This window comes from Lissotriton helveticus, chromosome 8 (assembly GCF_964261635.1).
Source record: "Lissotriton helveticus chromosome 8, aLisHel1.1, whole genome shotgun sequence".
Taxonomy (NCBI): domain Eukaryota; kingdom Metazoa; phylum Chordata; class Amphibia; order Caudata; family Salamandridae; genus Lissotriton; species Lissotriton helveticus.
Window position 1 is genome coordinate 1,502,067,325 of NC_136069.1, and position 27,020 is coordinate 1,502,094,344.

The 27,020-nt window shown below is 40.8% G+C and overlaps 1 protein-coding gene across 1 annotated transcript in view; it reads left to right on the plus strand.

Moving 5' to 3' along the window:
* Window positions 1-27,020, plus strand: part of LOC144773448 (disks large homolog 2-like) — an 843,812-nt gene that overhangs the window by 700,232 nt on the left and 116,560 nt on the right. The window contains exon 9 of the mRNA XM_078658478.1: window positions 21,984-22,139. Coding sequence (XP_078514604.1) covers window positions 21,984-22,139 — 156 coding nt within the window. The remainder of the gene's footprint in view (window positions 1-21,983; window positions 22,140-27,020) is intronic.

The window sequence follows — 27,020 nt, forward strand, 5'->3', positions numbered from 1 at the left end:
TTCCAAACCCTCAAGTCAGCCATCTGCTCTTTCCTGTGGGCAGGTGGTCATCCCCAGATTGCCTTTGCTAACTGCTGACTGTAAATCCTTGCAACTTTAAAGCCTTGCAACTCATTGTTATTAATGACTGGCTTAATGGGGGATGGGAGGACCCAGTCTATAAGGGAGTACTTGCCCTGTTGGGGTTGGATAGGATAATGGGAATTTTATAAGGAGCCCCAAGCTCTCACTCCCTCCCTGAGATCACCCAAGTGGTCTTCTTGTGCTGGGGAGCGATGCCCTACCTTACGGCTGGAATCATAGACTGACACTGTTTACCCCCCCCTCCTCTCCCCCATGGAAAGGGAGGTGGTTACATCACTCTACAGGACTGGCGGGGTTCATGAAAAGGGATAGGATCAGCGTCATTGCACTTGGGGATGTCTGGTCAGGTGATCACGAGATCCAAGTAAAAATATCAAGTCTCTCGCACCCGGTTTCACAAATAACTTACGAAATACACTTACAGCTAACATTACTCCCGACACAACATTCTTGATTTCAGTCCTCTCTAGGCCAGGCTACTGATGGGGAAGCTCTCCTTAGGTGCAATCTCCAAGGTATAGTGCTCCCTGGTTGTCAGCTCCCCAAATTGGTTCACTGCACTAAAGTAGAGGCGGAACACATGGGTCGGTCAGCTGGATGACCCAGACTGGAGGGAAGCTAGGATGGTTACCCGAGAGCTGGCTATATCCATTTGCTTCAGGTTGATCGAGGTTAACTATCTCAACCTAACCTATATGACCCCTCTGCGACTCCACCACACAGGTAAGATCTCCCAGGCCACCAGCTTCCACTGCCCCAACTCCGAGGTGGACTTTTACCATATAGTCTGGTCATGTCCTGTGATGGTTCAATACTGGTGGAGGATAGCGTGAGAGCTTTCATTGGTGCTTGACCAGCCTGTAGACTTCACCCGTAGAGTGGCCTTACTTGCTGGAAGACCTCGGTGGCCTACAGGGGTAACAAGCATTCATTGGAGTTGCCATGTTGGCAGCCAAGCGTGCTATTGCTCGAAAATGGAAATTTTCACGGGCTCCCTCAATATATCAAATGGTGGGGTGGACTGGTGTGCCCTAGAAGAAAAACCTATATGTGTTTCTAGAGACTTCCCACAAAACCACAGGAACAAGTGGGGCAAATGGTGGGAATACTATGGACTGGATCTACAAGAATGAATATTGGATGTCTATGTAATGTGGTACTGTATTTGACAATGTTGTCCTATGCGTACTGTATTGCCATTTGGAAAACAACAACACTCCTTTATCAAAAGAACACAATAGCAACAAATGCAATGCAATCACCAAGATCATATTATTCACAAACAAGTAAAAAAACTATCAAAACATCTACAGCCATTATGTCAAGAATAAATGGAGGCAGCACCAAATTTGAAGTGAATCAATGGAGCCAAAGGTTTATTCCAAAATAGTATTTTCTTTTTATTTTCTTATTTTTCAAGGTGCACAAGACAGCCAACGCGTTTCGCTCCAACAGGAGCTTCGTCAGGGCAAATGTAATAAGTGGTCAATCTTCCAATTGTGCAGTCAAGTTGAATCAAGGAACTCTGATCAATATGATGAGACCCAGAGCTATTGTAAGTATTCCTAGCCAAGAGTAGGGAAATATATCATATCGGGCCGTTGAGTCATAAATACAGGTTTCTTAGGCGAACCGTCCCAAGGATATATATTTATATCATGGGAGGAGGGTATAGAAAGACGTTTGCGCAGTCCTTAATAAGCTGACAAACTACGAGCTGCAGAAAAGTTCGCAGCAAAACAACAGCCCAACGCGGAATCACTCGAGTCTTTCTATACCCTCCTCCCATGATATAAATATATATCCTTGGGACGGTTCGCCTAAGAAACCTGTATTTATCACTCAACGGCCCGATATGATATATTTCCCTACTCTTGGCTAGGAATACTTACAATAGCTCTGGGTCTCATCATATTGATCAGAGTTCCTTGATTCAACTTGACTGCACAATTGGAAGATTGACCACTTATTACATTTGCCCTGACGAAGCTCCTGTTGGAGCGAAACGCGTTGGCTGTCTTGTGCACCTTGAAAAATAAGAAAATAAAAAGAAAATACTATTTTGGAATAAACCTTTGGCTCCATTGATTCACTTCAAATTTGGTGCTGCCTCCATTTATTCTTGACATTTTACATCTGGGATTCCAGTGGGACCCAATCACAGCAGGTCCTGGAGGTTTACAGCACAATTACAAGTAAAACTTATATGGGACTTTGGAAATTTGAGGTGCTTGCTAGTTGATCCGCTGTGGAACATTTTTTTTTGGGATCTACAGCCATTATGTTAATACTGTCGCTGGACTGGGTTAATTTCCTTCTTAAACGCGATGCTGATTGTAAAAACGTAGAAGCAGAAAATACTATACAAGTACTAGTATTTATTTTGTATATCCTCAGTGCTACCTTCCACTGTAAAATTTCCAAAATATTGCATCAAGGGGCATTCCATTTAGATTACAGTATGCCCCAGAAAAGAAAAAAAAATGTTTTCCTAGGCATTGCATGCTAGGCAAAGATAAGAGTTGAATCTGTTGTATATCCATTTCAAGGTAAATGTAGCCTATGGAACGGTGCCAAGTCTACATTTAATATAGAATGCACTTATATGGGGGAATAATGAAATTTAAAAAGTCAACTCATTTTAAATATCCCTTGAACCTTGAACAACAATCTGTAATGCTGCCATTGGCAAGTGATGCCAACCACTTTTGTTTCACATTATCTCAGTATTTGGTCATTAATATTTTTAGATCTTGTTGTGGGATCTGTTGGGGATCTGACCAACATTTCTCCGGCTTTCTCACCAATTATCCCCAATCAAAGAGATTACACAACTTAAGACACACTAGTTCATTGATAAATCACTCCATTGGCAAGCTTCGGGTCATCTGACTAAAACGTAACAAACTCTATCATGCCACTTCAAACCCACAGGTCATCCACTTGCACAAAGTGAAAAGATTTGGAGAGGTTCTCTCCACATACAAGATTCCTTGTGCTTCAAAACACTTGATCCTGAAAAGGATTCTGAAAGTTAAGCAGAGAACTCAGTGTACAGCATGTTTTTTGTTTTTATGGCTCAAACTCACTTTCCTTCAGCCTATTTATACTAGACATTCAAGCAACTAACATCATCTCCTTTGAGACTCATTCTGAGGCACTTCTATCCAGGTTGATACCTGTGTCATAGCCATTGCAGAAAACAGCTATGCCACCAAAGGAGACATTTCGGCAAAAAGGAATTGTTGCTTACTTCACTCATTTGCACTCCTTTCTTTGACCATGGAGTATTATATCAACCCCCTAATTCTGAATCAAGCAATGACATTATGGGCCTCATTTAGAGATTGGCGGACAGGATACTTCAGCACAAATGTGGCAACCAGATGTACTGTTTGGGACAGCCAGGGAAAGCTTGGTGGTCCCAAGGAGAAAAAATTATAAGTGACCCCCCACAGCCTGGGAGAAAACTCCCATGGTGTCACGTTCATCGGGACTTTGTTTCACAGAAAGAAACTCCACTTTAATAGTTTGTTTTTGTAAAATACAAAGAGTTACTGAGCAGTTGCTTGAAACATTGTGGCCACTGAGCAAACCTTTAGTGCCTTCACAGGCTCCATCATTGTGGCGGCACCTTTGAAGGCACAGCCTTCTCCACAAGGCTGGCAGAGATGTCTAGATATTGTGAGAAGTAATCCTGTATACACTAAATGAATCCCTGTGTCTCTTATCAGTAAGAACTATCCAGAAAGCAAAAACCGAATATTTTCATGACACTTCAGTCTTCATACAGATAACCAGGCAGCAGAATTTTCCCAATACCTAGAATCTTCCTGATTATGTCAACTTGTACAAACTCCAGCACACACAAAAGGTTACACTCTCAACCTCGTGTGATTCTCTCTTGTGGCTATAACCCCCAGGGCGAACAACAGTTTACCAAAAAATAAGCTGTTCAATATAGTTGCTAATTTGTATAAATTTGATCATATCATGTATTCTTACCATTCTCTGCATTGACTCTCAGTTGTGAATCAAATACAGTTGAAGATGCCCTGCATTGCTCCTTGGATATTTTATGGCCTCAACAAATCGGAATTAGAAATACACTGACTGCCTACACACCATCTTTGCTTCACTCTGCTCACCTCCTGTTACACCGTCTCACATGTGAGGACAGCTCAGGAGCTAATTGGCAGGTTGTTCCTCCCACCATGCAGACCCCAAGAACAGGAATTCATTACCCTTGAATACTAGAGCATTGCAAAGGCATCCAGCTTTTAAATGTGCCCTGAGAACCTTATTTTGTTAATCTTATGCAATTTTTTCAGTTTTCCTGTTTTAGGGCCTAATTTAGAGTTTGGTGGACGGGTTACTCAATTACAAATGTGACAGACTTTGGCTGTATTACTAGTACTGTTAGATATCATACACTGTTAATATGGTAGAAGGTATATTCGTCACATTTGTTACAGAGTAACACATCCACCAAACTCAAAATCAGGTCTTTAATTCCTCAGCTCCAGGAAACCCTGAGATGCAGTAAGCCTTTATAAATAAATATATTCAAAAACTAACATGAAGACCAGCTGATTTTAGCACTTCATAATACCTGGTAGTAAGAAATTGGTTACTGGTTGGGGGGTAGGGGGGTGAAACCCAATTCAAACAGGAACCACAATCCTCATCAGGGTGAGGCACAAGCAATCCCAAATTAATCTGTGCTCATCAGTCTGGAAGCTTGGCCTGGAGCAGTCAAGCTTAAACTTAGAGGCAATGCAGCTCCTCCAACGGTAATTAAGTGAAAACACGACAAAGGAAAAATTCCATACTAAATTAGAAATATATGAGTACATTTTAATAACAAAAATCCAATCAGTAGAACCGGAGATACCTTAAGTCCTAGTTGTGAAGAGCTGCAGAGTCTTGTGTCTAGGATGCATCACACAGCAGAGGGGATGTGGGGCATGGGTGAGTGGATACAGCACACAGCGGATGTTCTGGGGCTGTGAAGTGTGAGACAATGTCCATGCGTGGAGATGCTACAGGCAGCAGCAGTTCTGATGAGCTGCATTGGATGAGGTGAAGTCCTGACGTGAAAATGCATTACGCTGCAATGCAGAATAAATGTGTAGAGGAATTCTGCACTACAGAAAAGATGAGTCAGTTCCTGGGACGATGCTTCGAGCATCAGAGGCGACCGGTTCTTTAGGAAATGCACTGCGTAGGTGATGAGTCAGTTCTGCACAATCCACAGATCAGCTGGCAGAGCACCTGCAGGCCCACTTCCAAGAGTCCAGGACTGGGATGCCACCATTTGGGAGGACTGGACTCACAGATGACAGAGTCCTAGATTCAAGGTTATTGCAAGCCTTTTATGTCCCTGAGGCTTCAGATCTGGAGGCCAGTCAACTAGCCCTTGGAGGCCCTCGGGGGGTCCAGAGTTCTGAGCTGCAGGTCCAGTCCTTCTCACCTAGGCAAGAGGGCAGTAGGTCAGCACAGCAGGGCAGCAGTCTGGGGTCGCAAATGATCAGAGTCAAACCCTTTGTGAGAGTGCTCAGGCAGAGCCTTTCTGATGTGCAAGCGTGGTAGGTGACAGCTCCTCCCCTCGTTAACTCAGAGTAGACCATCCTGCCATCACCTATCTTTCCTTTGTCACATTCTCTCTGAGCAATACACAAAGAACAACTTCCACTCCTAGACATGTAACCCAGGACCAACTGCTTTTTCAGAATTGTGACTCAAAAGCCAAATTTTCCCATTAAAGAGGGCTGTTTTAAAATTGCAGTTCTTCAGAAATCAAACTTGACTTGTTCTATCTGCTCCCAACTGAACGTTCCAGCTTATTAAATGTACTAAGGTAACTCTAATGTTATCCTATGGCAGAGGTAGACCTTACAGTAGTAAACAAAATGGAGGAGTTGTATACAGCCAGGGCATTACCTTCTCGGAACATTTTTCTCAAGAATTTTTCAAAGCAATGACCAGGCCCAATCACCTTCTTATATCCAAACCACGCCCCATCATTGTCAGCCATATTCATTTACTTCAACCGGGTCTTGGGCGACTAAATGTATGCAGTTGGCGTTTTTGTGCTTGTAGGCTCAAGTTCTTTCCAAATAGTTCAGAAATTCATAACTCTGGTTTAGCTGATTGATTTGTTGTCATTTTGGTGTCTCAACATTTATTAGAATGTACTTTATTTTTCTAAATTGATTTGGGATTTTTCTTATATTGCCTTTTCACTTCAGTACTGTTTATGGGCTGCTTAAATTCTTTACACATTTCCTCTAAGTTAAGCCTGGCTGCTGTTTGTGTCCTGCTACCAAGGGTCAAGCACAGGTTAATGTATTGACTTTTTGAGGTTCACCCTGAAAAGGATTGTGGCTGTTGCTTGACCAGGGCTCTTACCCCAGTCAACCAACAACCCAATTTCTAACAGGGGTGAATTGTTATTACTCTATTTAAAAACCTACAAATGGATATTTTGTTGCATGGAATCTCACAGATACTGTAGTAGGCAAGGGTTTTGATGTAGGTCACCATGTGGGTTTTCCTATAATGATTCTTCCACGAATTTAGTAGGACTGTGGATTGGAGCAACACAACTTCATAATATAGGCACTGAGTCTTCTTATATCTTTAGTAAATGTTGCTTCAGCTAGCTCACAGTACAGCATCTAAACTCCTAAACCTTCAGAGTTATAGATGCTATCGGCAACCAGGAACTCTTATTCCCAAGGAATTTGTGGAAGCAAATCTAACCCTTTCATTTATCACTTTTGCGTGCCGAAGGTTTCACACAGAGAAGACACAATAATACATCTTTAAATGTTTGTTGAAAACATCTAATCCTTGTAAGTAAGATATGAACTGCGATTATTAGACAGATGAGACACAATATTAGAATGGCAAAAACCACAACCAACTTTTAAATGTTAATTGCTCCTAACATCACTCCTATCACTAGCATCGCTACACTAGCAAGAGCTTGTTATGAGAACCGTTCTTCTACACTTAGTGAAAATTGCCATCTAATGATGGAGTATTGTCTCAGGAAGACGGCCTGAGTGCCTTCATTAATGCACTTCATCTGAGTGTGCAAGCCTACACACGTCTGCGTGTGCAGCTATCTTCCTTCTTAGAATGAATGTTTGGGCTGTAGAGCTGCTTCTCATTTACAGCTCTCAGCACCTCCCATGATAACTCCTGTGTGAAGTGCCTCTGGCCTGAATTTAAAATGGAGGCGGTCACATAATAATTGTTTTCTTGTGTGGGAAAAAAGTTTTTTGGTTTTTTTTGCAGAGGATTCTGGGTAGGAAAACGTTGGGAGATCCACACAGGTCACATCTCCATGTACTCCCCGGGTGTCTAGTTTTCAGAAATGTCTCGGTTTGGTAGGTTTCCCTAGATGGCCTCCTAGCCAAAGGCCAAAAAAACATAGGTGCCACCCCTTGCAAAACCAGGTTGTTTTGTGATACATAATTTTGTTGTGTCCTGGTTGCGTTTTGGACTGTTTCATGTTGCGGGCCCCAAGCCTATCCACACAAGTGAGGTGCCATTTTTATCGGGAGATTAGGGGGCACACTGGGTTGGTGGAAGTATGTGGGTACCCTCAGAGTCCAAAAGTTTCCATTACAGAAATGTGAATTTTTTTTTTTTTTACAAAGTTTGAGGTTTGCAAGGGATTCTGGGTAACAGAACCTGGTAAAAGTCGCACAAGTCACCCATCATGGATTTCCTTGGGTGTCTAGTTTTCACAAATGCTTGCAAGGTAACAAGGACCCCCTGAAAGGGATGAATTTCCTGGGTCAGGGTAAAGTAAACATTAGTAAGGGTAAAAGCCCAGGCAAAAAAGTAACACAGTCTGACAAAAGCAGGTAAGATGGCAAACTATCTGGAGAGAAGGACTCAAAAGAAATGTATATGATAAATTGAAAAATTTAATTATATTGATAAAAACTTTTGATGTAAACATATTCATTCAGAACACATGATTAAAATAAATTAATTCAAGAAACATTTCCTTTGTTTTAAAAAAACATACACTGTTACTATACAGAATGTACATAGATCATAGTATTATTGTCAATAAATGAGTGTCCAGAATTTGTAGAGGATGCTGATTCCTGTCGACGCGTTTCGACACGCCCTTTCGTGTCTTCCTCAGGACAATATCAGCAAAGATTCTAAAGATTAAACAAATAAGAGTCACTACATCTCCTTCAGTACATAACATCAAATACCTTATCGATTAACACAGTGGTCTTAACCATCTGTCGTCAGACAAAAAAGGGGATATATATACACACATACATATATACAGCATGTTACATCGCTTATGGAATATTCTAAACATACATTTTCTCCATACCTATATACATATATTTACAAGAAATTATGACTAGGACATCCATATGTACAAGTAGGCATCAAGTGTCTATATCCTATTTCTATCATATGCATGGCTGAAAAACTAGAAGGAATAATGAAAGAATTAGTCAAAAGGGGAAAGACAAAGATGAATGTCATAGTCTGATCCTTCCTAGCAGTGAAAGAATACTTCTTATGGACAGCAAAAAATTAATGTTATTGCCTCTTTAAAACGATGTAGGGAGGGCCTATGCTGTCAAGCTGGTATCTAAACCTGCTTACTGATTCTTTTTTAATATTTTGATTTTCAGTGTGCTTATTTTTTAATTTTTTAATATTGAGTGACAGACCACTCTAATGTTTAAACAACCTGCACTTCTTACCTTAGGTGGAATAACGACTGCCTTAAAACAACGAGCCATAAGTCATAAGATCACGGAATTCATGGAGTGGTTATATTTTCTTTTAGGCGCTAAAAAGATGACACAGAAACCACTGTGATTAGATAAAGCACAGGATGGAATGTTTTGTCTAAACTCACATGATAGTCCACAGAAATAGTTATTAGAAATTAGGCGAATACCTATCAGATACGTTGTTTAGAAGGTACTCCCAGATTCATTAGTCTGTATGACCTGCGTAGTTTTCTAGTTTTTATTTTATAAAATTGAATTTTATTCGATAAAAGCTGTAAAGACAAAAGTAGGTTTTGTTAGAACCACCTCTGCACGAATGTGTCTTTACTTAGGCTCAGTCAGTCAGGCATAAACACTATGTCCGTACTTAAAAAAGAATTACCTGCGCTCATTTTTGCATACGTTAAAGTTGCAGCGAGCAGTAAAAGGTTTTTTTCCCGGTTGCAGGTCCCGAGTGAATAAGATAGGGCTGGCACGGTCCTTTTCTTTTAGTCTAATGTAATGAATACATACAGATGGTTGTTGTTGGCAAACAGCTTAGCTACTAGCGATGTTACAAATTATCAAAAACGTACAGCATTAGAGGTACCTTTAAAACAGCCCCGAGGCAATGAAAAGCGAGGGAATCCTTCCTTTCCAGCCGTTACAATTCAATAGCGTTTTTCAATGTGGAGATATCGTTTGGGGCCGTAATAAGTCGCCTAACATAAATTATACAAAAATAGAATGTATTTTGAGGTGGGAAACAGTACTGATTAAATAAAATAGCTTGGGCTGATTTTCAAAGCAACGCCCAAAGTAAACGGTTGCCCTTCTATCACGTACCTTCTTCGTGTCTGATGACGCCGCAGAGTAATCGGGACCTGATTCAATCCGAAAGAATCGGATGTTTGGTGCGCAGGCGCTTATATATTGCCGCCTTACTTGGAGTATTCACAGGTGTGTAGCCTCTTATCCTTAAAGGCACAGTATCTTTTTATAATGCTTAAGGATGTAGTAAACAGAGAAGAAGGGGGATGTTTACTGTTTCTAACGTTACTAGTCCTGCCTTTCTTACGTGAAATCTGATGGCACCTTAGGCTATTGACGTTTCAAGAGTACTGCAAAGGTTTTATGCATGTGAATAGGCACTCTAATATTTTGATCAATTAAGGAGAGAGAGGAAAGAGAGCAGACTTTTTGTTATTTTCCTATATCGTCAGTTGCAAGGTTAGTAAAAGACAAACTGAAACTGGTGTTTTCATCTATTTATAGCGCTGAAGGTGGTTTGTAAGTGATCCTCTCACTATTCCTAATAATAAGACCGAGTAGAAGCTGTTTACTCATTTCTACAGATAACTATGCCTGAATCTAAATTAAGTTATCGCATTTTCCCACGGTAACTCATTGTTCAGACCCCGTGGAAAAGTATTAAGAGAAAAAATCCAGAATACCTCTCTCTTCTTCCTGATTTTTTCTCCTCATTTATCATTTGGGACCCCGATTTTTTCCAAAATTCTCCATTTTATTTCTGATGGAGAATGTTTGTGTTCAGCAAAATGTTTTACAAGCGGAGCAGTGTATTTCAAGGTTTTGATTGCAGACCTGTGTTCAGTCATTCTTGTTTTGACCGCACGTGAAGTCTCACCCACGTAGCCCATATTACAAGGGCATACAATGAGATAAATCACATTGTGTGTGTTACATGTCCAAAGCTCTTTCGCTTGTATGCTGTAATTATTGAAAATCATAGTCTCACAGGAGATGATTTGATCACAGGAGTGACAAGAGCCACAACGTGATGTACCCCTAAGTCCATTCCTTCCATCGATTGATTTCTGTATATAGGGTAATTTGTTATTCGACTTGTTAAAGCGTGATCTTACTATAAGGTCTTTCAGGTTTTTTTTGCGGCGATGCGCGAAAATGGGTTTCGATAGTTTGTTTTGAATTTGATTGACATTCAAAAGATGCCAATTCGACATGATTATTTGCCTAACCGTGGCATTCAGGGTTGAATGTTTAGTTATGCACACAAGTTTGGGGTCCTGTTTTTGTTTGCACGAATTCAGGAGAGAGTCACGATCGTAAAAACGTGCTCGTTTGTAAGCCTCTCTTATGAGGCGATGGGGGTATCCTCGCTCCACAAATTTGTTTCTCATTTTCATTGACTGGAAGTCATAATCTTTGAGATTCGTGCAATTCCTCCTGACCTGGAGGAATTGAGAGAAAGAGATACTGTCTTTCTGACATCGAGGGTGGTAGCTCTTGAAATGCAACAGAGTGTTTCTTGCTGAAGGTTTTGTGTATAAATCAACCTCCAAAAGTCCATCATTCTGCTTGATGTAGATGTCAAGAAACTCCACTTGATATGAGTTTGTATGAGCTGTAAACCGGAGATTATTATCAGTTAGATTTAGCCACTCCAGGAATTCTTTAAGAGTCTGTTCCCCATCGGTCCACACAAAAAAAATGTCATCGATGTATCGATACCAATGGGAAACAGACTCATAAAAGGGGGCAATCTCATTGTGGATGAATTTGGACTCAAAAAGGGTCATATAGATATTAGCTATCGAGGGTGCCATAGAAGCCCCCATCGAGACCCCCTTTGTTTGCAAGTATAACTCATCTCCGAACTCAAAACAGTTCTCCTTTAAAACCAAAGTAAGACATTCCTTGATAAAAGGTTTCGAGCAGGGTATATTGTATGCATCGATAAACCACATTGTTGCATCAATCGCTTCCACTTGGGGGATGTTACTATATAAAGACTCTATGTCTAGTGTGACTAGGATATCTCTACTTTCATTAAAAGGTAAATTCTCCACTTTCCTGATTATGTCCCCTGTAACCTTCACATAAGATGGCACAAGAGGTATGAAAGGGCATAATATCTTGTCCAGATATTTTGACACTGCCTCTAAAGGAGTACCTATTGTTGATACTATAGGTCGATAAGGGGGATCCAGTTCATTCTTGTGGATTTTTGGTAATCCGTAGATGCAAGATGTTTTCTTTTCTGACGTGTTCAGGAAAGCATATTCCTTATCATTGATGACACCTGCATCCCGAGCTTTTGTGGTCATCTTGTGTATGGTTTTAACAATCCTGTCTGTTGGATTGAGCCTAATCTTTTTGTAAAAGGCTGGATCATTTAACATGTTTGTCATATTGTCTTCATATTTCTTAGAATCCAAGAGCACAATTCCACCTCCCTTGTCACTGCTTTTCACAGTGACAGATTTGTTGTTTTTTAATTCGTTCAGGGAACATGTTAAATGATCCAGCCTTTTAGTTATACTTGCAAACAAAGGGGGTCTCGATGGGGGCTTCTATGGCACCCTCGATAGCTAATATCTATATGACCCTTTTTGAGTCCAAATTCATCCACAATGAGATTGCCCCCTTTTATGAGTCTGTTTCCCATTGGTATCGATACATCGATGACATTTTTTTTGTGTGGACCGATGGGGAACAGACTCTTAAAGAATTCCTGGAGTGGCTAAATCTAACTGATAATAATCTCCGGTTTACAGCTCATACAAACTCATATCAAGTGGAGTTTCTTGACATCTACATCAAGCAGAATGATGGACTTTTGGAGGTTGATTTATACACAAAACCTTCAGCAAGAAACACTCTGTTGCATTTCAAGAGCTACCACCCTCGATGTCAGAAAGACAGTATCCCTTTCTCTCAATTCCTCCGGGTCAGGAGGAATTGCACAAATCTCAAAGATTATGACTTCCAGTCTATAAAAATGAGAAAAAAATTTGTGGAGCGAGGATACCCCCATCGCCTCATAAGAGAGGCTTACAAACGAGCACGTTTTTACGATCGTGACTCTCTCCTGAATTCGTGCAAACAAAAACAGGACCCCAAACTTGTGTGCATAACTAAACATTCAACCCTGAATGCCACGGTTAGGCAAATAATCATGTCGAATTGGCATCTTTTGAATGTCAATCAAATTCAAAACAAACTATCGAAACCCATTTTCGCGCATCGCCGCACTAAAAACCTGAAAGACCTTATAGTAAGATCACGCTTTAACAAGTCGAATAACAAATTACCCTATATACAGAAATCAATCGATGGAAGGAATGGACTTAGGGGTACATCACGTTGTGGCTCTTGTCACTCCTGTGATCAAATCATCTCCGGTGAGACTATGATTTTCAATAATTACAGCATACAAGCGAAAGAGCTTTGGACATGTAACACACGCAATGTGATTTATCTCATTGTATGCCCTTGTAATATGGGCTACGTGGGTGAGACTTCACGTGCGGTCAAAACAAGAATGACTGAACACAGGTCTGCAATCAAAACCTTGAAATACACTGCTCCGCTTGTAAAACATTTTGCTGAACCCAAACATTCTCCATCAGAAATAAAATGGAGAATTTTGGAAAAAATCGGGGTCCCAAATGATAAAGGAGGAGAAAAAATCAGGAAGAAGAGAGAGGTATTCTGGATTTTTTCTCTTAATACTTTTCCACGGGGTCTGAACAATGAGTTACCGTGGGAAAATGCGATAACTTAATTTAGATTCAGGCATAGTTATCTGTAGAAATGAGTAAACAGCTTCTACTCGGTCTTATTATTAGGAATAGTGAGAGGATCACTTACAAAACACCTTCAGCGCTATAAATAGATGAAAACACCAGTTTCAGTTTGTCTTTTACTAACCTTGCAACTGACGATATAGGAAAATAACAAAAAGTCTGCTCTCTTTCCTCTCTCTCCTTAATTGATCAAAATATTAGAGTGCCTATTCACATGCATAAAACCTTTGCAGTACTCTTGAAACATCAATAGCCTAAGGTGCCATCAGATTTCACGTAAGAAAGGCAGGACTATTAACGTTAGAAACAGTAAACATCCCCTTTCTTCTCTGTTTACTACATCCTTAAGCATTATAAAAAGATACTGTGCCTTTAAGGATAAGAGGCTACACACCTGTGAATACTCCACGTAAGGCGGCAATATATAAGCGCCTGCGCACCAAACATCCGATTCTTTCGGATTGAAGCAGGTCCCGGTTACTCTGCGGCGTCATCAGACACGAAGAAGGTACGTGATAGAAGGGCAACCGTTTACTTTGGGCGTTGCTTTGAAAATCAGCCCAAGCTATTTTATTTAATCAGTACTGTTTCCCACCTCAAAATACATTCTATTTTTGTATAATTTATGTTAGGCGACTTATTACGGCCCCAAACGATATCTCCACATTGAAAAACGCTATTGAATTGTAACGGCTGGAAAGGAAGGATTCCCTCGCTTTTCATTGCCTCGGGGCTGTTTTAAAGGTACCTCTAATGCTGTTCGTTTTTGATAATTTGTAACATCGCTAGTAGCTAAGCTGTTTGCCAACAACAACCATCTGTATGTATTCATTACATTAGACTAAAAGAAAAGGACCGTGCCAGCCCTATCTTATTCACTCGGGACCTGCAACCGGGAGAAAAACCTTTTACTGCTCGCTGCAACTTTAACGTATGCAAAAATGAGTGCAGGTAATTCTTTTTTAAGTACGGACATAGTGTTTATGCCTGACTGACTGAGCCTCAGTAAAGACACATTCGTGCAGAGGTGGTTCTAACGAAACCTACTTTTGTCTTTACAGCTTTTATCGAATAAAATTCAATTTTATAAAATAAAAACTAGAAAACTACGCAGATCATACAGACTCAATGAATCTGGGAGTACCTTCAAAACAACGCATCTGATAGGTATTCGCCTAATTTCTAATAACTATTTCTGTGGACTATCATGTGAGTTTAGACAAAACATTCCATCCTGTGCTTTATCTAATCACAGTGGTTTCTGTGTAATCTTTTTAGCGCCTAAAAGAAAATATAACCACTCCATGAATTCCGTGATCTTATGACTTATGGCTCGTTGTTTTAAGGCAGTCGTTATTCCACCTAAGGTAAGAAGTGCAGGTTGTTTAAACATTAGAGTGGTCTGTCACTCAATATTAAAAAATTAAAAAATAAGCACACTGAAAATCAAAATATTAAAAAAGAATCAGTAAGCAGGTTTAGATACCAGCTTGAAAGCATAGGCCCTCCCTACATCGTTTTAAAGAGGCAATAACATTAATTTTTTGCTGTCCATAAGAAGTATTCTTTCACTGCTAGGAAAGATCAGACTATGACATTCATCTTTGTCTTTCCCCTTTTGACTAATTCTTTCCTTATTCCTTCTAGTTTTTCAGCCATGCATATGATAGAAATAGGATATAGACACTTGATGCCTACTTGTACATATGGATGTCCTAGTCATAATTTCTTGTAAATATATGTATATAGGTATGGAGAAAATGTATGTTTAGAATATTCCATAAGCGATGTAACATGCTGTATATATGTATGTGTGTATATATATCCCCTTTTTTGTCTGACGACAGATGGTTAAGACCACTGTGTTAATCGATAAGGTTTCTGATGTTATGTACTAAAGGAGATGTAGTGACTCTTATTTGTTTAAACTTTAGAATCTTTGCTGATATTGTCCTGAGGAAGACACGAAAGGGCGTGTCGAAACGCGTCGACAGGAATCAGCATCCTCTACAAATTCTGGACACTCATTTATTGACAATAATACTATGAACTATGTACATTCTGTATAGTAACAGTGTATGTTTTTTTAAAACAAAAGAAATGTTTCTTGAATTAATTTATTTTAATCATGTGTTCTGAATGAATATGTTTACATCAAAAGTTTTTATCAATATAATTACATTTTTCAATTTATCATATAAATTTCTTTTGAGTCCTTCTCTCCAGATAGTTTGCCATCTTACGTGCTTTTGTCAGACTGTGTTACTTTTTTGCCTGGGCTTTTACCCTTACTAATAGTTTTCACAAATGTACATGTTTTCTAGGTTTCCCTAGGTGCCAGCTGAGCTCGGGCACAAAATCCACAGTTAGGCGCAAGGCAAAAACGGGTCTTTTTTCACTGGAAAAAATGTGATGTGTCCACGTTGCGTTTTGGGCCGTTCCCTGTCACGGGCACTAAGCCTACCCACAGAAGTGAGGTACCATTTTATTGGGAGACTTGGGGGAATGTTGGGTGTGTGGAAGTTTGTGGCTCCACGCAGATTCCACCACTTTCATCACAGAAATGTGAGGAAAATGTGTGCTTTTTTTTTACCAAGTTTAAGATTAGCAAGGTATTCTGGGTAACAGAACCTGGTGAGAGCCACACAAGTCCCGCCATCCTGGGTTAACCTGGGTATCTAGTTTTCAAAAATGCACAGATTTGCTAGATTTGCCTATGTGCTAGGGCTAGGGCTAGGGCTAGGGCCTAAAGTCCACAGCTAGGCACAATGCAAAAAAGGGTCCGTATTAATTGGAAACATGTGATGTGTCCATGTTGCGTTTTTGGCCATTTCCTGTTGCAGACACTAGACCTACACACACAGGTGAGGTACCATTTGTATTGGGAGACAAAGGGGAACACAGAATAGTAGAACAAGTGTTATTACCATTTGCTTTCTATGCATTTCTACGTTCCAAATGTAAGGCGGTGTGTCAAAAAGAAGGATTTTGAACAATATCCTCTAATTCACATGCTAATATTGGTACCCACAAATTCAGAGATGCCCAAATAACCACTGCTTCTAAACTCCATATCTTGTTCCACTTTCAGAGATACATATGTTTCCTTTATACTGATTTTTCACCCGTTATATTTTACCACAATTTACCCGGTACACAACGAAAAACCATTGCAAGCTGCAACTCAGTTATTGGCTCTGGGTACCTCTGGTTCTTGATGAACCTACAAGCCTCATATAACCCCGCAATTAGAAGGGTCCCATGGACATAACTGTATAGCTTTCAAAAATCTACCATAGTTAGAAGAAGTTACAGGTGAAAATGTAGGCACAAATTGCTGTTTTTTCAACTAAATTTCAATATTCTTTAAATTCAACTGCTATTTTCTATAGAAAAACCTTGAAAGATCTACACAAAAAAAACCTTGCTGAATTCACAATTATGTCTACTTTTCAAAAACGTATAGCTTTCTGGGATCCATAATTGATTTTAACCCTTTTCTACTACAAACTGGAAGGAGGTTGAAAGCACAAACAAATAAGAAAAATAGGCTTTATCCCAGTAAAATGCCAAAACTGTGTAGAAAATCATGTTTTTGACAAATGTCTGCCTATTACTGAAAGGTGGGGGGATAGTGATTTTAGCACCATAAACTCATTGTTCATACCATTTGAAGGAAAGAAACCAGACACTTTCCTCTGCAGCACGTTTACACCATTTATGCCCAAAAGACCAAAATTAGCTGTATTTTGCCTAATTTCTTGGTCGCCTCCAGAGCAATCCACAAACCCCTGGTACCTTTAGAATTTTCAGGATGTTGTAAGAAAAGGACACAAATTTGGCGTGGATACCTTATGTGGACAAAAAGTTATGGGGGTCTAAGCGCAAACTGCCCCAAATAGTCAAAAAGGGAGAGGCACGGGGAGGCCCGGCACCGAAAGGGTTAAAGAACTATTGAGAAACAGTAATAAATCGAAATAAAATAAAATAAATTACACTTTAAACCAAAAGCTTTCAGCACAATGTTTTCCCATTTCATAACATACTCCTTCCTCCTCGCTGATCTACCGAGAGGATGCGGACCAACTATACATCCTTCTTGATCAGAGTTGGAAACTCCAGAGTTGGAATCTCCAGGAACCTCCCAACCACTTCACTACACAAGCCTTGGCATGTTCAACACTTCCCCATTGCCCAGCCTGACAAAATTTCTCATGACTGCCTGGATTACATACGGACCAATAATCGCAAAACTACCCTACTTCGCAAACTTGAGCTTTTTCACAAGTACAACATCTCCCACACGCCACTCCACATGCTTCACATAATTGTTTCAATGAAACATTTGTTTGTATTTGGACTGGCATTTCTTCCACATTTTCGGCAAGTCTCTCTGCTCCACTACAAATTTTGTCTCAGGCAATCGTCTATTCATCCAACCGGGATTAAGCTTTGTTTTCCCTACTCTTCCTCTCATGCAAAAAAAATGGAGATATTCAGGTTACACCATTAGGGATTGTGTGAGGTGTCCCCCACATCTCATGAAGCACTTCTGTTAAAGGTGATCTTACTTCAAGTACCCTTTGAATACATGATTTACCCATTCTGTCCGTGTGGGCCGCCAGACCATTTGCTTATTGAGAATTCAACGCCATCCTCAGATGTACGATGGAAAGTCCACTTAAAAACTGTTGCATCTCTTTGGAAAAGACGTAAATTTCTAAACATTTGTAATCTTATGACTGTATGCCTGATAGTTGTTTTGGGAAAAGCGTATGCTCAGTATAGGATGCCTGAGTTGGGGTTAGGGACAATACTATGATAACAGCTATTGGCTTGATCGGTGTGCAGGGAAATGTTATGCCATATGCCAAAAAAAGTACTCATCTTCAGGAAACAACTCAAAGCCTATCAGTATGCTTAATATCATTATATTGAGCCTGGTAGGCCTTTCAGTGCTGAGAAGCCCGTTGGGTAGCCATGCGCTTGATAAATACCCTTGAATTGAACTAAATGGTCTCAACTTTTTATTATGAAACTCTATTATAAATGCAGTAGGCCTGGCTTATTTATAGGGAAACGCAAGTGGTAAAGCAAGTAGGCCTCTAACAGTGGATTGTTGCTACAGGCAATAAAAAGGTATGTGGTGACATATAATCTCACAGATTAGCATTGTAGGCAAAAGTGATGGTGTTGGTCACCCACTCTTACAAACCGTGACAGTAGATTTTCACTGTGATGATTCTTGTGAGGCCCTATTAGGAGGGTCTGTATATTGTTTTGCCAATTGTCATTTTGTACATACTTGTAATTTTTCTATGTTTGTCTGATGGTTGGCAGTTTCTGTGCACTTCTGTAGGCCTGTTGTCAAGCCATTGGTAAAGGATAGAGGCCTTATCAGTTCAGTGGTTAAAGGTTTTGTCAGATTTTGTTGGTGTGATCTGTTCATAATGAAAAATACTTGACCAAACAAGGAAGGCTTACCCATAGTGAAAGTATGTGTTAAAGACAAACAACTTTTAGGTAAGTATTGTTATTACACTGTGCTAAAGGCTGTAGGCTGACATTTTGGGCCAGATGAACAAAGCATTTTTCTAGTTACAAATGTCCCTATGCTTTTTCAAATGTACAAAATAAAAAATCTTAGCTTTGCAATTCGGCATTTGGAAGGGGCCTGTTTAGGGTGTCCCTTCCGAATACCAAATCGGTATGGTATGTATTACTGTTTTGCTACTGAATTCAGTTTGCAAAACAGCAATACTTTGCCACCAGTTTAAAACTGGTGATAACCCACTTGCAAAGGGTAAGGGGTCCACAAGGGACCCTTCCCATTTGAGAATGTAAATAATAATATTTTGTAGGAGCAGGCAGTGGTCCCAAGATTGCGTTATTAAAAAGCAATCACAGACACTGCGGTCTGCTGACCTTAGCAGGCCACCGTACCTGTGATGACTGTGATTCCTAATGAGCCGCAAACTGTGACCTACCTCATTATTATTCATGAAGTAGGTCGATTTTCTACCCACATGAAACCCCTAAATGAAACTCAATGTATTTCATACATTCAGAATACCACTTTTCTAAATGCAATTCAGAGAGAATCTCAATTAGGAATCTGTATTCCTAATGTTTGTACATCTGGCCCTTTGGTACAATAAATATGGAAGATTACTGTAGTATGTAAGGGTTTTGGTGTAGGTAAACCACCTGAAGAAACCAAAGGGATAGACCATTTTCCGAATGATAATCCTTATTAGGCTTTATTAGTAGGGATTGTTTTCATTGTTTCGAGAAATATATTTTGTACGTATCTATAATTTTATTATGCTACACCTTTATGAACCACCACAGTAGGTCTAATCTGATTTTGGTAACAAGCCACTGATAAAGGTTACAGCCTTGATTGCTTATAATGAAAAGTTACAAAGGCAGTAGGTCTGACACATTGATTGTGAAAAGCATATGTTAAAGTCAATAGGCATTTATGGGTAGATTGGTTTTACTCTGCATTAAAGCCTACAGATCGGTATTTTGTTACATGCAATTTTACAGATCGCTATAGTAGGCAATGATTTTGGTGTTGGTTACCCACTCTGACAAACCGTGCTAGTAGATTTGTACTGTCACAAGCCTTGTTATTCCCTCGTAGGAGCGACAATATTTTGCTTTAGCAACTGTAATTTTGTGTACTATGTAATTTTATGACTATATGAGAAAGCTTATGCTCAGTGCAGGAGACCTCATTTGGTTATGGTGATAAGCCATTGATAATACCTACAGGCCTGATTGATCCACTAGGAAAAATGTATCTATTGCCAGAGGTGTCCACTAAGTTCTGCTCTTGATCTGTCTTGGTGTTATTTACACTCTGCTTCCATTCATGACATCGAACTACTTCCTTTCATGACCACAAGCTTATGTTCCTGGGTAATAAAGTGGTCCCAAGAAATATTAATACACTATCCCAAAGAACGAGGTTACAAGTCTGGGAATTTGGCTAGACGAAAGTCTGTCCATGGAGACTCAAGCCAGAAAACTATTAGGCGTGTGCTTTGGATTACTGTGCATGCTCCGGAAGATCCTCCCTTTCATTCCTGAACACACTCGCAGAACCGTTGTCCAGGCCCTAGTGGTGTCGCAGCTGGATTATGGTAACTCCCTGTATCTTGGCACACCCAAATACGTTAGAAAGAGACTGCAAGTGGTGCAGTATGCCACAGCTAGGATACTGCTGCGCATTCCCAGACAAGAGTCAGCCAAGGCAGCCTTGAAGAAACTACACTGGCTCCCTATCCAGGCCAGGATTAAGTTCAAGTCACTATGTATTGCCCATATAAATGACAAAGGTCCGGCCTTAATCAAAAACTTGTCACACCCTACATCCCAAGAAGACCCCTAAGATCCTCTGCAGATCTACTCCTGAAACAAACTAGGATAAAGAGATCCAGGTGGGGAGGCAGATCCTTCTCGCATCTGGCTCCTAGCCTATGGAACTCCCTGCCTAGGGAACTACGTATGCTGACTGACGAATTGGCATTCAGGAAAAGGCTCAAATCGTTACTCTTACCTCAACATCCTATGCACCCGGACTGCCTCCTCTCTCCTAGCCCTGGGAACTCTTCGGGCAGCCATGCACTCTCCAAATCCATAAACATAAACAAACATAAACTGTATGGGGTAATGGTTCAGTCTGCATCAGTCATTAGCTCTTTTGCCCAGTTCATAAAGGCATTTTCTGAACACGTGTGTACATCCACCTGAAAAAGGAGTGTGCTATGTTATCAGTGCTGTTTTACCAGTCCTTAAATGTTCAAGTTTCTCCATCTTTAGTTCCCCTTTCATTTCTTTGCTTCTCCTACTATTATTTTAATGTTTCTACAGGAGGATAGTACAGATCACCACACATTGCATTTTAACTCATTTCATTTGCAGTGCATTGCATTCCACGTCACCTATCCCTGTAAACCACAAGATCATTAAGGAATGCTGTTGTCCATAGTGTATCATTGTTTTGCCATACCAGGATGGGAAACTTATTGGTTCTAAATGTGGCAGTCATGCTTGAACTTTAAAATGATGACGATTTACAATAACTTTGCAAGACGGACATTCTCTGCTAAGTCTAAATCTGTTACTGCAAACATTTGCCTGCTGTATTTGTTTTTTACATTTCTAAATTTGGCTGTCTTTGCGAACATCTTAATGTGTGAATTGTGAGGTTTGGCAGTCTTCCAGAGATTGAAGATTAAAGTTGAATCTTCACTTATTTTTTGGTCATACCCGTAGACCCCTATTCTTATGCCAAACCTCTATAAGGGTATCATCCTGTATATTAGTCTCACTCCAATGTACAGTTTGATGTATGGCCGCCTGAACTTTTCTCTCTATTGAAGGACTACAAGTGATCTTCTGAATGTTTTAAGAAGTTTCGTAATTTTGTTTGACTATTTGTGTTATGTCTGCATAATATATGCATTATTGTTAGTATTGCGCATGTACGATTCACATATACTTACACACATGAATTCCTTTTCCTTCTGTGTTCCTACTCTTTCCTCAGGAATCCCGAACCTGTCTACAGCACTGTGAACAAATTTTCTGAAAGACCTTCTTCACCCAGGAACTATTCCCCACTAGAATGTGATAAAAACTTCCTTCTGCCTTCTCCCTACCCTCAGTACCACCTAGGCCTGCTCTCTGAACCAGAGATCTCCAGGTACTGCATGCACTCTTCCTTTTTATCCTCAACTACTAGATTCTTTTAACATTTCACCCTCTGCATATTATTCTATACATGTCTGCTTCACACCTCTTTGCTGTCCATGCGTTGTAAAGCACTCAATATGTCTACTTTTAATTAGAGCTAAATGTATTTCATCCATTGGCCATCTATGTTTTGTGACGGCAGAATATTTCAGATGTTTAATCCACCACCTGAGTTGTTTGGACGAATTTTCAAATTAAAGGGATCATAAATCCTCCCCATGCTAATTTATTTGTATTACGTTGTAGGCTGATAACATTAAGTTACTTTTTTAAGTAACTGTTCTTTTCATATAAAAAGTTATATATATGTACGAGTATCCCTTTTTTCGGCTTGTTTCCGCACTGTCTTTGACCTTGAAACAAATTGAAATTTCAGACTTTTTGCAGGTTTGTGATGCAGAATGCTTTGAGAACTACATATGTGAGGAACCTTTTTTCTGGATGCATAATTCTAATTCGCATTTTGGTATTAAAATGAGTCAAATAAAAAAAGCAATGATTTGGTAGATTTCCGGGAAAACCTCAGGCTTTTACCTGCAAGACCTCCACTCCCTTTGAATGTGACTTCTACCCCAACACTGGATGTTTAGGGCATTCAATATCTGTAGATATATGGCATTCCTAAGACATATCTATGTTGCCCTTCACTCCCTTTGTCTCCACCACAATTCTTCCCCAAACCAGATGTCCACCAAACATTGCTTTAATGTTTTTAAAGCAGACAGTATAATTATTTTACCAACTTTTGAAACTGGTGAGTATGCCCTTTAACAAACCAGTTAGTTACCAAAATTATATTTATATACTGCACAACACTCATACGACACAGTTTACTTAAAGGACCATAAGGAAGCATATTTGCAAGTTGTCGTTTGACCACACATCTTGAGAACTGTTAGAAATGGGGGTCTCTAGTTGGCAGGATGTTACCCTGTCCAAGTAGGGACCCTCCTTCCTAATCAGGAGAAGGGGGATATACTTCTAAAATATCCCCTGCTCACCCCCTTGGTAGCTTGGCATGTGCAGTCAAGCTTATCTCCGAGGTAGCCTGTAAAGAATATGCTCATAACCAGCAGTAATACAGTGAAAAAAAACTACAAAAGAACACCACACCAGTTTTAGAAAAATATTGAATATTTTATATGTGCAAAAAACGATGAAAAACAATAAAAATCCACCCTACAGTTCTTAGAAATATTAATAAGCAAAAATAGACTTACAATACAGTGCTTTGAAGTCAACAGCATTGTGAATAACAAATCCAAACAGTTCTAGTTAACCACGGTGTCGCAGGCCAGCTACGGTGTTGGGAAGACCTGCAAAACAGTACTTTTAGAATTGCAGGGTGTCGGTGGCCTCGTGATGAGCCTCGTAGAGCTGGCGTTGGCATGCGTTGGTTCCGGAAATCAATGCAGGCATTGTTGGGGCCTTGAGGTCACATGTGTTGCAGATCGGACTCCGTGTGGTTGAAGTCAGGAGTGCTGCCTTGACAGGCAACGGGGGTGAGGTGCGAAGTACAGCGGCTCGGTGATGGCCATCCAGTGGTGTCAATGAGACCAGAGCTGTGGTGCAAAGTGATTCTGTGCTCATCACGGTTCTGGCAGGTTACGGTGCAAGCCGCAGCGGCGTCGTTGCTGATGTGCTGTTGTTGGCTGACGAACCGGAGTTGATGGCACCGGCGTCGGTAGGCCAAGGCTGCAGTGTGTGACTGTGTGGTGCGTTGTGTAACTTATGAGCTGTGCTCAAATCACAGTGGAAGCAGCGGTGTCGATGTTGGTGTGGAGCAGCGTCATCGGGGATACCAGGGCGGGTGGTGTGAAGCAAGGTGGTACAAAGTGCGTTCCCACAGGTCACCTTGCAAGCAGCGGCTCGGTGGCGGCATCGAGCATCATCGTTGGTAAGATCATGGTTGCAGTGTGAAGTGCTGCAGTGACCTCTGCTGTGCCTTCATGACACGGAGCCAGCATTGGCATCGTTGACGGCGTCAGGTTGCTTTTTCTTCTGTTGCAGCACAAAATACACAGTTCCCAGTGTTGGTAGCAGATGAACTTAAAGTCTTTGCTGTTCATGAGACTTCTTGAATGGGGGCAAGCTCTACCACCAGCACTTGGAGAAACTCAAACAAAGAAGTTACAGAAAGTTCAATCCAGTCCTTTCTCTGCCCATGACAGAAGCAGCCACTGCAGACTAACACAGCAAAGCATACAGCAAAGTGTCCTCCTCACAGCTTCTCCATCTCTTCTTCTTGGCAGATTCCTTGATCCAAAAGAGTTCAAAAGTTCTGGGGTCTGGGCCCAAGTATTTATACCACATATTCCTTTGTTCTCCTATGGCAAAAGTCTCTCAGCTCAGTCCACACCAGTTCTGGCCTCTCTGGTCCAGCTTCTTGGCAGGAGCTGGAGACAGTATTGTGCACAGGAGACCGGGCTTATTTAGGTGCAAGGAAAACTCCCCCCACTTTTCTAAATGCAGTTCAGGTCTATTCAGCTCAGCTCTAAGTCACCCAAGAAAGGCAGGAGACACCTCACCCCCGCCCCCTAGTGGCTGTCTGCAGTGAGTGCACATCCCCAGCTTCTGTCACTCCAAAAAGCAGACAGTCAATACGCAACCCAGCAGAGGCACATAGGAAGGTTATGCAAGAAAATGCCCACTTTCTAAAAGAGAGCCTAAACTTAATTTCTCCATCTTGTCCCAATAAAAAGTTATACTTGCAAGATGTTGCAAAGCAACTCCCTTGTTAGCCTATGGGACAGATAGCCTAGCAATAGTGAAAACCTGAATATACAGTTTTTCATTATCAGGACATGTCACACACACCAGGGCATGTCCTACTTTCACATACACTGCACCCTGCCCAGAGGGGTACCTTGGGCCTCACTGAAGGGTACCTTACATATATATAAGAAAAGGGAATGTTTGAGCCTGGCAAGTGGGTGCACTTGCCAGGTGGATTGCACACATAGAAAATAACATTATCTGCAGATAAGAATATCATGCGTTTGAAGCCCAACACCATCGCCCCCTTTTGTATCCACATCTTTCTCACATAACAAGTCAACAACTCTATTGCCAGAACAAATGAGGCACAACCAGGAGCATCCATGTTATCTGTCACCTCAGTACTATCCAGTTGAAAGAAATCACATGGCTTGTTCAGTCTGCTTATGCTGTCTAGAACAATTTATTCTTTGGCAATACCACAGGCCCGAAGTTTATGGATTCTAATACAGCATACTCAAAATGTCACTGTAGCATAGCCAACACCTTTTCTATATCTAAAGATAACAATGAGGGCATTCAATCTTTGTCAGGCAAACCATTCATTATATTGAAATTTCTCCTTAAGCTATGGGAGATGTGGACCCACAGCAGCAGTCCAATTAAACGCCTCATTGGAAGCATGTTTCCCAGGATTTCATAGTTTACATGTAACATGGATGGGTGTAGTAAGATGTTCTATTCAAAGGGAATTGGTCCAGCTTTGGGATCACCACTATCACAACCTCTCCCATCATTGGAAGATGCTTGCCAGTTGTTTGTGACAAATTATATAGTTCCATAATGCAGGGAGTTAACTACCCTCTAAATATTCTGTACAATTCTGAAGATAAAGGGTTATCGGAACCCAGAGTCTTTCTTTTTTCGCTTCAATTTAAGCATGCAACTGATCGCCGCCTATGAGAGCGTGAATCCAGCAGACCATCTACTCAATTGACATGACCAGTGACCTGGCATCCTGCAAAGAAGCAGATAAACTATCAGTCTGTAACGCAGAGGGGCATGAATATACTTTGGAATAATACTCCACTAAAACAGATTTGATGTCTTCTTGTGCACAACATAAGGTAACATCATTACCTATAAGGACAGTCAATAACCGTCAGCCCTTCTCAAAGTTGGTCATCTGAACCAGTAAATTAGCCATTTTGTCTCCCTCCACATGCATGTGAGATGATCCTTCCTGAAATAATTTTCTAGCAGAGCTATGTATTGTTTTGAGTCTGTTAATAGGGGTGCCTCCAATTTCCAGTCCAAGACCACTCCCCTTTCCAGGTCACATAGTTCATCTTCTAGGGATCAAATTGTTCAATATTATTTTTCTAGACCCACTGAGTGCCTTACTACACATTAACCTCACTTTCATCATAAGTGCCTCCATTTGTGTGTTAACATTACCCACAGAGCTCTATCTGAGTGTTAATGTTAGTATTTGAGTATTACTGGAACTTAAACCCCAGAACTTTAAATCATTGCTGGGCTCAAGAGGAACCATTGCCAAGGAGAAGAGCTGTAAGGAGGAGTACTGCCCCTTAGCTGTGTGCTGTGTGGGGTTGACCTGCAGTTGCTGTTTCTGCCTAGGACAGGACAAAGAATCAAACTTTGCAGTGAACCTTCTTGAAGAAGTATGTCCAAGGTCCTTTGTCTGCTGGACTCATGGTCTGAAGTCTAAGGGACAAAAAAGATGTCACCCCTAGCTCCCCTGAACTCTGTTGCTGAGAGTTCTGACCTTCCAGGAGGTGCCTGTTCCAGTTCTGGGCCTCTGATGGTTGTTCCTATTGTTGGGAGCTGGAAGAAACCTGAATAACAAATAAAATCGATGCATCGCTCTTCTTGCCTCTGTTTTTCCTGATGCAGTATCGCCATGCGCGAAGAATCTCCATGCATCGTCACGCCTCTGCCAAGCAGACGCAGCGCCTGTCGCAGCTGCAAGAACCGATGCATCGTGGGATTGCTGCATCTATCACCGGCTCATCCTGGATTTCCACGCCTCGCAGCTGTGTGGCATGTTTTCCCGATGCATCACCCATGGACCAGAACTGTCTTGGAGTCG